Below are 14,376 nucleotides of genomic sequence, written 5' to 3' on the forward strand. Positions count from 1 at the left end.
CCTGTTTAGGCATTTTCCTCACAATTTTGAGCTTGTATCTCACATCTTTCAATTTCCTCTTAGAATTACGAGTTTGTATCATGCAATTAGGTACATTTCTTACAGGCTCTCATCCCTCCTCTTTTTGTTGTGGTGTGTGTTGCAGTAGCAGCCTCCAGTGAGCAGGGTCAGGTGCCTATTATTGCTGTCGCTGTGACTGTGGGCATCATCCTCATTGCCTTGGTCACGGGTTTTCTCATGAGTGGCAGGTAAGTGTCAAGTCATTTATAATAAAAATGTGTGGCACAACAATTACTCAGTAAATACAACTCAGTAAGTAATCAGTAAATTAAAATAATTGATAGGGAGTACCAACTAACTCATTTATTTGATATTGCCAACTGTACTTTCAAGTTTTTTTTTTTAATTAATAGACTTTTCTATTAAAATTATATTAGATTTTTTTCACATTAACATAATTACTTTCCCTTCATTTTTAATTAATAATACAAAAATATTAATTATCTATAAATTACATAGTTAACAATTAATCATGGGTACTCATAAACCATTGTTGGGAAAATATGCATATTTGCTGTGCAAGTGTTAATATTTTGCCATTAATTGTGCATTAACCCTAACATTGTGCATATCTATGTAATGGTGACTTTTATCAACTTGAACTATAAACTCAATTCAATTTGATTCAAGTTTATTTGCACAGTGTTTTTACTATAGATATTGTTCCAAAGCAGCTTTACAAAAGTTGCATGTCATTACATTACAATTAATCATTAAGTTAAGGTGCGAGTAGGGTGGACAGTACAGCTGTCAACTGTATAATTTGCAGTTATATAATATAATTGACTTTTTCAAAAAGATGATGTCTATTCTATTTTTATTTTTACTTTGAAATCTAAACAAAACTCGTCTTCAGTCTAACTGATGCATTTTTCGTGAAATGGTTTGTAATTAAATGATTCAGAAGGTCATGATTCGCACTCATTAAATAATTGCTTTGTATAGTTTTATTTTATATTCTGCAGGTGATACAAAACACAGACGCTTCAGCACAATGCCTTCCTCAGTGTGTGACACAATCCTCTCACTCCACCCTTTTGTCCCACAGTCCATCACGTTATGTCATTAGTTAGACGGCTACTTGATTATTAAAAACTATTTAATCTCATTTTCATTTCAATATAGGCTACCATGATTAACCACACAAGAAATATTTACCTTCACCGTCAAAAACATTATTTCACAGGAAAATAGCATAACAATTACCATCATTCACTTATTCATGTCTACATAAATGCAATGAAATTCCGACAGTCCAAAACATAAAAAAAATACATATTTTTCTCATTATTTGTATCATTGCATGTTCAAAATCCATGATTCACAATATTATAGCTAAACAACAAACCGTTAAAGAAACACAGAAAGGTTCAATTACTCATTCATTCCTTTTGGTGTAAGTGATCTTAATTTTTGAATCCAGAATGCTCCTTTATGTGATTCAAATACTTCTTTGATTCCTATGCATTCTAGTTTCTTAAGGTCATTTCCAAAATCTATAAAGTAAAATTTACATAAAATTATGTAAAATAATATTTAAATAATAAAATGTAAAGCTGCAACAACGTATTGACAATGAAAATAAGCGACAACTATTAGCAATGAATAGCATCTGTAAACATGCACAGATATATCCAGCATTTATGTGACTTTACAGTAGTAAATAACACATGTATGGGCAAAAGCATAATGAAAACAGTGAGTAAGGTTTTACAAATGTAAAAATATCAACAATAAAATTTTCTTCATCAAGTACATAATTAACTGATCATCAAATTAATTGTAAGTTATATAAATAATCACATTTTATTATTTCCTAATTAAATAAATACTAGTTTAAGTATACTGAAATGCTAAAAAGTAGAAAACCTACTATAATGTAATACTCAAAGATATATTTAGTAAGAACTGTGGTATTTGTCTAAAACTAACCATGACATAATCTGTATTAAAAATACCATATAATAGTGTTTGCAGTCCCATAATCAAATTTAAAGCCACAATAAAGGGATAGTTCGCCAAAAAATGAACATCCTGTCAACATTTCCTCACTCTTTGCTTGTTTTAAACTTGTTCGAGTTTATTTTGTTAGGTTTTTTTCATTTGTTTTCTTACTATGGATGCCATTGTTTTTTCCACAACATTCTTCAGAATATCTTCCTTTGTGTTTAAAAGAAGAAAAAAAATATGCATAAAACAAATTAGAACCACGTGAGTGTGAGTAAATGGTGAGGAAATGTGCATTTGGTGTGAACTATCCCTTTAACACATTTGAACAAGTACAGTACATTGATTTAGCTGTCCATTTTAGCTGTCATGTACTGAACTAGTAAATGCCTCAGAGGGAATTACAGGCATATCTACATCTCTGATCACTGGCAACAGTTCTACAGTGGAAAGAATATGTGCCTGCCTGCTATTTAATGTAAACAGCAGCGGGAGATTTGTTTTCACGATTGCAAAACACAATGGCAGAGCAAGACAGGGAGCCAACAACAATATCCGGTTTCATACACGCTGTCCTATTTTGCATTTCAGGCACAACATTTTAAAATGAGACAGTAATGCATGGTATTGTGCTAGAGGAAACAAACTGAGGTGCGTTCTGACTTTCTATGATAAACAGCGTGCAATTTGCTGGAGTTACACTGGAAGTGCGGGAGGTGTAGATAAAAAATGTGTTCATCTTTTGTTTGTCCTTATGAAATGGTGTTTTCATTCAGATTAGATGTACAGTAACATTGTGTTGAAATGAAATTGAGATCGTGGGGATATTAGTAAATTTTTTTCTGTCCAGTGAATCATAGTTTTTGTTGATGTAATCAAGGTGATAGCAAAATGTCTCCATTCTATGTCATGTTAGTGTTAGCATTAGCAAATGTTAGCATTTATAAATATGTTATATTTGTAGAAAAAAAATGGTTCCAGTACTAATGTTCATTAAAGTTAAAAAGAGATTTTCAGATTTTTAAACAGCTTTATTTTAAAATGACTGCTGTACCAAGATTATTTGAAAAAAAAAAAGTAATTTAATTTCAGCAAGGATGCATTAAACTGAGCAAAAGTGTACATTTCTGCTTCAAATACTGTTAAAAAAAATAAAACTAAATAAAAATCACACACAGCAGCAAATCTGCATATTAAATGTTAAAGAAGAGTTAAAGAATCGTGTGATGATTTAGAACCACTCACTTATGTTTCAATGCCAAAACTTTCCTAAAATAACTGCAAAAAAGACGTAACATATGGATAATGCTATAGGCATGCTATGGAAATGCATATGAATTCATTCTCGGATTACCTGTGTTTCCTGCATCATTGTGATCAACTCCCTTCAGAAATCTTTTATCCTATTTTCTGTGGCAGGGGTTATTCTGTCACTCCTGAAACCACATGGGCACTTTTTTAGTCAATATTTGTTTAAAGTTACCATTATCAAAACATGTTTTAACTACCGATTTGATTCACGCTCCTGTGATACAATGCATATTTGCACGTTTGCTAATGTTAGCCTTACCAGCGCTAAGAAGCTAACAGATTTTTTTGAAGACTAATCATCTCTAAAACATAAATAGTCAACCGAAACATGTCAATTACCAATAATAAAAGTGTTAGGAACCGCTGTATGTGATATTTGCTTTGTTTTAGGGACTACACTTACCTGAAAACAGTGTAAACAGTCAGCAGCCTGAGAAAAGTTTTTCAGGTGGTGTGTCATTGCCTCGTTTGTTGTTTCCATAGCAACTCACTCTATGCGCCAGCATTTAAATGAGATGCGCAACGCACATCAAAGTCATGCAGCATTTACCTAAATAAACATGATCACTTCATAAAAAAATTAAATAGCAACTTTACAATTAATCTTGAATTTAATATTTTTTTTTGTTTTAAATTCAAACCTATTATATTTAAAACGTAATCTAATAATATATCTAGAATACTACAGGAGATTTACATACTGAACAACAGAATCTTGTGGTAAATACTACAGACATGTTAAAGTGATACCACGTATTACCACAAGAATATCCAACGCAATCTCACGGCAATTCGTATGAATTCGTACGATCTAATTCATACAATTTAGTACGATTTGCTCGTCACCCAATGACGGTTGGGGTTAGAGGTGCCATGCCTCCTTTTTAAAATCGTACATTTTCATACGACTGAACTCTAGCCACTAAACTGATAAAACGTAAAATACTTACGTTTCCTTGTGAGATCAGGCTGGAATATCACAAGAGTATTACATACTGAACAACTGAATCCTGTGGTAAATACAACAGAAATATGAAAGTGATACCACATACTACCACAAGAATTTCACAGGAGTATTACACACTGTACAACAGAATCCTGTGGTAAATACTACAGAAATGTTAAAGTAAAACCACATTTGCAACAAGAATACTACAGGAACATGAAAGTAATACCACACACTCTACCACAAGAATATCACAGGAGTATTACATACAATAGAATCTTGTGGTAAATACTACCAAAATATGAAAGTAATACTACACACTACCACAAGAATATCTCAGGAATATTACATAATGTACAACAGAATTCTGTGGTGAATACTACAGACATATGAAAGTGATACCACACACTACCACAAGAATACTACAGGAGTATTACATACTGTACAACACAGAATCATGTGGTAAAAAGTCCCAAACAACAACAAAGTACTACACAATTACTACATAATTTTTGTGTTGTACATTTGATGGTTTACCACATAAAATACAGCAGGTAATGTTTGTAAGGGAGGGTGTCAGTCATCTTTAGTGCTGTTTCAATAGCAAAAATATTCCAGTCCACTGAAATGTTTGCACCCTGAAAAGTTTTTACAATTAATATGAATACATTTATTTATAAAGATGTCACTTTGTAAAAATAAGGTGTTTCTAAATGAAACAACTTAAATGCAGAACAGACTTTGATTTTACCTTGCACTGAGAAAAAAAAAATGTTTTGGAAAAACCCAGAATAAAAAGGCTAATTCTTGTGATATTGTACAGCAGAAAGTGCTGTGGTAATCCTGTCATATTTAACTTCAAGTCACACCTCTAACTTACTACAAGTTACGCCTGCATTAAATTCTGACCATGGGCAAGCTAAAACAATATTATTATTGCCACCATATAATCTACGTTTCGTGAAAAAGCTGTTCATATGCATGCGGATTACATTTGCAGTCACTAAATATGAGCAAACATATTGTGTGTGTGTGTGTGTGTGTGTGTGTGTGTGTGTGTGTGTGTGTGTGTGTGTGTGTGTGTGTGTGTGTGTTTTAACAGTGACATTCTCAGTGCTATTTTTATCTGGCTCCAAATGCCTATTACAAATGCGCATTATAGCAGCTCACTCAAAATACATAATGATAAATAAACATAAATAAATTGGCATGTAAGTGTGTGGTTAAATAAGTGTATATGTGTAAAAAAGTGTATGGCAAGTAGTGATGTTGGTTCCACAATTATTATCATCAAGTGTTCATGAGATGGATTGCCTGAGGGAAGAAACTGTTTCTGTGTCGGGCTGTTCTGGTGCGCAGTGCTCTGTAGCGTCAACCAGAAGGTAAAAGTTCAAAGAGGCAGTGTGCTGGGTGTGAGGGGTCCAGAGTGATTTTGGCAGCCCTCCTGCTTGCTCTGGATAAGTAAAGTTATTGGGGAGTTGGAAGGGTTGTACCAGTGATTCGCTCAGCAGTCCAAACTATTCGATGTAGTCTTTGGAGGTCGTATTTAGTAGCTGAGCTAAACCAGACAGTTATTGATGTGCAGATGACTGATTCAATGATGGAGGTGTAGAACTGTTTCAGAAGCTCCTTTGGGAGGTTAAACTTCCTCAGCTGACGAAGAAAGTACAGCCTCTGTTGAGCTTTTTTGACAATGGAGTCAATGTGAGTGTCCCACTTCAGGTCCTGAGAGATGGTGGTGCCCAGGAACCTGAATGACTCCACTGCTGCCACAATGCTGTCCATGATGCTCAGTGGGGGGAGAGCAGGGGGGTTTCTCCTGAAGTCCACTATCATCTCCACTGTTTTGAGCGTGTTGAGCTCCAGGTTGTTGTGACTGCACCAGACAGCCAACTCCTTAACCTCCTGTCTGTAAGCAGACTCGTCACCGTCCTGAATGAGGCCGATAAGTGTGGTGTCGTCTGCAAACTTCAAGAGCTTCACAGAGGAGTCTTTTGAAGTGCAGTCATTCGTGTACAGGGAGAAGAGCAGTGGGGAGAGGACACACCCCTGGGGGGCGCCAGTGCTGATTGTGCGGATATTAGATGAGAATTTTCCCAGCTTCACCAGCTGCTGCCTGTCCGTTAGGAAGCTGTTGATCCACTGACAGACAGAGGTGGGCACAGAGAGCTGAGTTATTTTGGGCAGGAGAAGTTTTGGGATGATAGTGTTAAACGCCGAGCTGAAGTCAACAAACAAGATCCTCACATAGGTCCCTGGTCTGTCTAGGTGTTGCAGAACATAACGCAGTCCCATATTTACTGCATCATCCACAGACCTGTTTGCTCTGTAGGCAAACTGAAGAGAGTCCAGTGAGGGTTCAGTGATGTCCTTCAGGTGGGCCAGCACCAGTTTTTCAAAAGACTTCATGACCACAGATGTTAGTGCCACCGGTCTGTAGTCATTTAGTCCTGTAAGTTTGGGTTTCTTTGGGATGGGGATGATGGTGGAGCATTTGAGGCAGGAGGGCACTTCACACAGCTCCAATGATCTGTTGAAGATCAGGGTGAAGATGGGGGCCAGTTGGTCAGCACAGGATTTTAAACAGGCTGGTGTTATAAAATCTGGGCCCGGTGCTTTTTTCCTCTTCTGTTTCCGGAAGACCTGGCGCACCTCCTCTTCGCTGAACTGAAGTGCAGGTATGGGGGATGCGGGGGGTGGTGGAGGTGTTAATGGTGGTGTGAAGAGCAGTTCAGAGTGGGTGTGGGGGGTTTTCTCAAACCGGCAGTAAAACTCATTCAGGTCATTTGCAAGTCGTTCATTGTCTACAGTGCTGGGGGACGGTGTCTTGTAGTTTGTGATGTTTTTCAGACTTTTCCACATAGATGCTGAGTCGCTGGAAGAGAACTGACTCCTTAGTTTCTCAGAATAGTTCCTTTTTGCGACTCTGATCTCCTTTTCGAATGTGTATTTGGCCTGCTTATACAAGGACTTATCCTCATTCCTGTAAGCAACCTCCTTGGCCTGATGTAGCTGTCTGAGTTTTACAGTGAACCATGGTTTGTCATTGTTGTATGTGAGTTGAGTCCTGGTAGGAATGCACACGTCTTCACAGAAACTGATATAAGATGTTACAGTCTCATACAAATCGTTTGCAGCAGCTTCAAAAACACTCCAGTCAGTGAGGTCGAAACAGTCTTGTAGATCCCGCTCTGTTTCGTTAGTCCATCTTTTCACAGATCTTAATGCAGGTTTGGCTGTTTTCAGTTTCTGCCTGTAGGTTGAAATGAGATGAAACAAACAATGGTCAGAGTGTCCTAAAGCTACTCGTTGGACGGAGCGGTATGCATCCTTTATTGTGGTATAGCCGTGATTCAATATATTACTCCCTCTTGTGGGACATGTAACATGCTGTCTATATTTTGGCAGTTCACGGGATAGTTTTGCTTTGTTAAAATCCCAGAGAATTATTAAAACAGAGTCCAGGTGTTGTTGCTCTATCACTGTGATCTGATCAGCTAGTTTCTGTATCGCCAGGCTCGTATGCGCGTGCGGAGGAATGTAAACACTGACGAGGATGAACGAGCAGAACTCGCACGGGGAGTAAAAAGGCTTACAGTTAAAGAGCCCATATTATACATGAAATAGGGTCATATTTTGGTTGTAAGGGTCTCCAACAACAGTCTAATATGCATGCAAGGTCAAAAAACACTTTCATGGTCTTATAATCTGCATTTAGTTTTACCTAATTATTCCAGCGACTCCCATATGAATCGTTCAGCGATTCATTTGTTCCCAAACCCCTCCTCAGCGCGAAGCTAATCTGTGCTGATTGGACCGATGACAGTCTGCTGCGATTGGTCGACACGGACAAGGCTTCAGCGCGAGACAGAGTGAAATGTCCAGCAGCTAATCAACAATATAAAAGTAGTCACAGTGCACACACGCTTCATAGTGGATTTTGGCTGCCAGTGGGTGAATGTAAATACAGACGATGGACTAGAAAATACTGATGACTAACTATTTTATTGAGCAAAAAGTCCAAGAACTGGCGAGGAGATCTTCTAGCCCATCACAGTCGATCTGCTCTTTTCACACACACACACACACACACACACACACACACACACACGCACACACACACACACACACACACACACAGACAGGGCCGGCGCATCCAGAATAGAGAGGGCGTAGTGGCGACACCTCCCTCACCACCCGCATCCTCAGTTATATCCGCGAATATCCCCCCGGTCTTCAATTTCACCCCGAACCTGAGCTGAACTATTTTGAAACTTTACCGTTGCATGTGTGAAGGAAAAGCTGACGATCCGTAAACAAAGCAGCACGCGTCGCGTTTTCAACGTGGCTTTACACGCGATTTGAGAATATATGGAGTTAACCTGATACAGTACACGCTGTTACAAGTAACAAAACACAACTAAATACATAATTTGCAAGCTAGAGTAAACGAGGCAACAGTTTTAATCGCACGTACTTACACTTGTGAAATGGAGGAAAAAACTGATTCATGATCCACTGATCCATGTTCTGACAGTCTTTACTGATCCTTCCTTTAACAAACCGATGAAGTCTTCTTTGTAAGCATGTAGTTTCCAGAAGCACTCGAACTGCTCAAGGCTAGGCTATATTGCTAAGGTTTCATCTTTGGGTGAACTGTCAATAATATCCATCTGCACAGCGTGACTTCATTCGACCGGTGTCTGTGTGTGTGTGTGTGTGTGTGACTTTTTTTCTGTTAGTGGGCGGGGCCGCAGGTTTCAAATCTCCCGGGTTTGCACGCGCAACTACTTGTGTTTTGTAGCCGCGTCATCACGAAACACCTAATGACTCGTTATCAAGACGACTCGTTTGAAGCACTATGAGTCGACTCTATTATAGATGAATCAAAAGTTTTAAACACTGTACACTTACAGATTTAAGCCTTATCTGGATATTTCACTTCACTTAGAGCTGTGTTACACACTACATGGAAAGGCATTTTCAAAAACCCATAATATGGGCTCTTTAATAAACAATGCTTCGAGATCTGGACAGCACATCTTCCCCTACAAGTCTAAAAACATGTGGTATAGGTTAATTGGTAAAGCTAAATTGTCCTTAGTCTATGAGTTTGAATGAATGTGTATGGATGTTTCCCAGTGATGGGTTGCAGCTGGAAGGGCATCCGCTGTGTGAAACATAGGCTGGATAAGATTAATAAAGGGACTAAGCCAAAAAGAAAATGAATGAATGAATCCAGTGCAACATCAAGATGCTCATTAACGCTAACACTCACTAACACTATAAAACTGCTTAAGTATTCCAAACTTCCAAACAAAGACAGAACAAGAACTTGACTGAGTGTATCAGGGGCCTTAAGTCTCTCCTCGTCCTTCACTCTTGAACTGAACCGCAGCCTTTAATTCACCGCTGTCAAGACCTTGTTGAGATTGATCACTGGCACGAGGCAAAGACCTCAAAAAGACATCAGCGAGTGAGATTTTGTTCGAGCCTCAAGACGGCCACTTGAAAGGCAGCCGGGATTGTTTAAGCAAGGGTTAGAATGTCCTCAAGGGTGCGACGGTTTCAAGCAATTACTCTTAAAGTGTGTATCAGTGGATCATGTGGGCCACAGCCCTGACACTTCCGTCACCTTTCATGTCACAGATGGTTTTGAAGCAGCAAGCAATCAGGGTTGTTAATAGCCTTCTTGGCCTTACTAGGTCAAGACTTATTCATGAATGAGCTACAAGGACGCCGTCAGAAGGCTATTACAGCGAGCTGTCGGAGAACAAGCTCCTACTGGACAGGCCTGTTAGTATGGCTGTCAGAGAGCTGCGAGGATTTGAAGGTGATGGGGTGAAGATTTCGGGGTTAGTCGAGGACACTGGCTGAGAATATTCAACACAGGCTTATTGAAAAATGTGCTGCTAGTTTAGCAAAAACATAGCTGTACAATTTGTTGAAGGTTTATCTGAAATGAACACTGGAGGTTACAAACTGTTATTCTTTTTCAAACAAATTATTATTATCAAATAATTGAAAACACACTGGATCTATTAAACAAGTCAAATTAGGACAAAAGCTCAAACCCATAAAAGTGCAGATGAGAGAAGAATCTTTTGTGGCATTAAATAATGGCACAAATATCCATTAACTGACTACCACAAAACTTAGTGAGTCAGGTGAAACTCAAATGCATATGCAATGTTAATGCTAATGAAACATATCCATGTTCTACTGTGATTGGTTGATTGGTGATTGGTTGGTTGAATTATTGGATCGTTTGATGGTTGGTTGGTTGGTTGGTTGGTTGGTTGGTTGGTAGGTGGATTGATGGATGGATGGATGGATGGATGGATGGATGGATGGATGGATGGATGGATGGATGGATGGACGGAGGGATGGATGGTTGGATGGATGGTTGTTGGTTGGTTGGTTAGTTGGTTGTCAAAACACCTTTTGTGTTACTTCAAGTTAGTTTTATTATTATTATTATTATTATTATTATTATTATTATTATTATTATTATTATTATTATTATTATTACCACAGGTTGAGTAAAAGCACATCAATTCAGTCAAATTCAGCAGCGGAAAGTGGAGCACAGGGGAGCTGGAGCCACAGGGTAGATTTGCTGTTCAAACTCAGACTCACTAGCAGTGTGAAGTGTGTGCATCTCCCTTGTGGCTGGAGCCATACTGACAAATCCCACAGGACACACACATATACAGTTCTTAAAATACACACATATGAACAATTGGCTACAATACACCCCTAAACAGAGCAAGGGTCACCGGCCTGAAAGGGAAATGGCTTGTTTGGAATTTTGAAAAATGGGACATAAACTGATATTTATAGTAAGTGGTGCATAGTGATTTTTGGCAGCATACAGTGCAAGCTGTATTATACACCACAATATATATTTGCATACACTATCATTGTGTCAATAAAGGAGATATTTAGCTCAGGAGAAACCATTTTTGCAGCATAAAAGTATTTTTTATTATACTCTATATTTTTTTATTAAAAAAAAATCTGTGTACATATGAATGGAAAATCTTATATTGTTGTGATTACCCACTTCTAGAACCAATTTGAAAGGTGTAAAATACACACAGTGACTGCAAGCCAGTTTTGAGGAAAACACGACACAGCGGGGTTAGTTGTAGCAGGGTGTTACAAATAAGCCACACACTGTTGGACACCAATTAAACTAGCAAAATAATTTTTGAATTTTGAGTGTAATGTTGAGAACTTTTCAAATAAATATGTTTTTTAATAGAAAATTTATAGAAAAAAAAACATGTTATTGTTAATAATGCAAATAAATGCATTGGATAATGATGGATAATAATGCAAGTAAATCCAAATGTGTTTATCCAACAGATAAATACATAAATAAACATACTGTGCTATGTAGAATAAAAAGAAATTACCTACTGAGGAAATACACTATATTAAGTAAACTAAATTTAACTTAATTGTGTGAAATCTGACTTTTTAAGCACATGTTACAACTAACCCTCAGTCTGTTACAACTTGTTACAACTTGTTACAACTACAGGTGGGGTAAATGGTAACATTTTTACTCCTGGCACTTTTGGCAATACTGCACAGAAACCAAAGATCCGGCGGTCGTACTTTCAGTGCTTATTTGTAGGAGAGGCTTGTGTGTTGCTGGTAAAAATATGGTTTGTCTAACCCCCTTACTTTGTTCATTATTTGGCCAATGCTAAAAAGTGTTACTTTGTGTCCCACTCTCCCCTTCATACCAATATATCTTAGTAACTGCAGTCGCTAATTAATAAGCACTCGTGTGTAATAAATGTTTACTAAGAATATTTGAAAACAGGATATTAGTCTGAAAATTGGTACTTGTTCCTAGTTTTTCAATGAAGTATAACAAAGTATAATTAAATGTTAGCCAGTAATATCTAATATCTAATGCTGGATACTTAATATCTAATAGATAAGAACTAGAATCTAATGAATAAGTGCTAGAAACTTTATCAAATACATCAGTATTTAAATAATAAACACTAGTAACTGAAGAATAAGCACAAGTAAATAAAGAATAAGCAGCTAAGAAATACACTCACCAGCCATTTTGGTCCATATTGACATGATAGTATCACACAGTTGCTGCAGATTTATTTATTCACTATGATGTGAATCTGCCGTTCCACCACATACAAAAGATGCTTTGGATTGAGTTCTGGTGACTGTGGAGGCCTTTTGAGTACAGTGACCTCATTGTCGTGTTCAGACCAGGCAACATTTTTCCAATCTTCTATTGTCCAATTTTGGTAAGTCTGTGCAAATTGTAGCTTCAGTATCCTGTACTTAGCTGACAGGAGTGGCACCTGGTGTGTTTTTTTTGCTGCTGTAGTCCATCTGCCTCAAGGTTCGACATGTTGTGCATTCAGAAATGCTCTTCTGCATTCCTCGGTTGTAATGAGTGGTTATTTGAGTTACTGTTGCCTTTCTATCAGCTCAAACCAGTCTGGTCCTTCTACTCTGACCTCTGGCATCAACAAGGCATTTGTGCCCACAGAACTGCCACTCACTGGATATTTTCTCTTTTTAAGACCATTCTCTGTAATCCCTAGAGGTAGTTGTGCATGAAAATCCCAGTAGATCAGCAGTTTCTTAAATACTCAGACCAGCCCACCTGGCACTAACAACCAGAGGTGGGACAAAGTCATTGTTTGACAAGTCACAGGTAAGTCTCAATTCATTGTCCTCAAGTCCCAAGTCAAGTCCAAAGTCCTACGATTTGACTTTCGCGTCTTTTCGAGCCTTTTAAACAGAAAAATAAAATGTATACAGATTAAATATGGTTGTAAGATCTGTATTTATTAAACAAACCTTTTTTTATGAAAGAACATTGCTCAGATACATAAAAATACAAATGTAATTTTTTGAAAAGTGCTGAACATTGCAGCGTCTCATCTCTACAGCATATTGCACAAGAACGAGTTCCACCACAAAAGATTCCATTTTGCCTCACATCACACAGAAATTGCAGGTCTACTGCTGTCTAATTCATTAAGTTTAGTTGTGCTATGTTATGTCTTCGGTGATCAACTTGAGATCAACCAAAATCACATAAACGACCTCAATGAGGCAGCAGTAGACCACGAACTCCTGTATGCTGCAAAGTAAAATTGATTGAAATTGGTATTTTGTCAGTTGAATCTCGTGTGTGCTGAAGAGATTGAGATGCAAATGGGTCTAGCAGCAATGTAAAATGGTAGCACATATTGTAAATAAAGTAGGCTACTTCATACAAACAATAACGTTGTTTTCTTCACATAACATTAAAGAACTTTGCTCTCTACCATGTGTGATGTTCGTTTACTGATATCCTCTTTTTCTGGACAAAACTGCTTAGTAGCTCTCAAATATATGCTGCTCGCGTGCAAATTTTCTCATGCTCTCAGGTATGCAGTGCTCGCACACTAATTTACTTGCGCGCTCTAAGAGATTATATGAAGACTCACAATTTGTGTCTTTTGATCCCCCTTCCTTTCGTGCTTTTTGATATGATTTGTTAGGGATGCACCGATACCATTTTTTGGAACCGATCGACTGATATAGATCCGATCCCGATACTGTGCCATTTTTTATTATTATTATTATTATTTTTTTTATTACCATAACACAGTTTCTATAGTTCTGGTGATAAACTCAAATAATATACCTTCTTTAGTAAAAATAACAGACATATAAGCCTACTGTATATGACAGACGGCACAATCTAACTAAACATGACGCTTGCTATAAACTATGGGCTACATTATTTGAGCATTATGACATTGATATGATCTGTTGTGGTCCAGCTTATGTTTCCTTTTTTAATATTAATATTTTTCTTTGAAATCTGTAATAGGCCACCAATATTGACCCGTTGGTAAAATAATCAATCTTTTAGCAAAGCTTGATATTTTCCTGCAGGTTTGAAGCAGACTAAACTAAACTGTCTGATGCCAGTTTTACTTAATAAACATTCCCTTGCCTAAACTCGCGGCGAGTGAGATGGAGAAACTGAAAGCATGTCTGAATTTTTTTTTTTTTGTCTGAAAAATTATCATTTTGAAACTAATTTTGTTTTGTATAATTTGTTG

General features: G+C 37.5%; 1 protein-coding gene across 2 annotated transcripts in view; it reads left to right on the forward strand.

Moving 5' to 3' along the window:
• LOC130236195 (ephrin type-A receptor 5) overlaps nt 1-14,376 on the forward strand; it is a 197,366-nt gene that overhangs the window by 139,579 nt on the left and 43,411 nt on the right. The window contains exon 8 of one of the 2 annotated variants that reach the window (XM_056466839.1): nt 146-248. In XM_056466839.1, the coding sequence (XP_056322814.1) occupies nt 146-248 (103 nt within the window). The remainder of the gene's footprint in view (nt 1-145; nt 249-14,376) is intronic. The other variant, XM_056466840.1, reaches the window with a different exon arrangement.

The sequence above is a fragment of the Danio aesculapii genome, chromosome 10 (assembly GCF_903798145.1).
Source record: "Danio aesculapii chromosome 10, fDanAes4.1, whole genome shotgun sequence".
In the NCBI taxonomy this organism is placed as follows: Eukaryota; Metazoa; Chordata; class Actinopteri; order Cypriniformes; family Danionidae; genus Danio; species Danio aesculapii.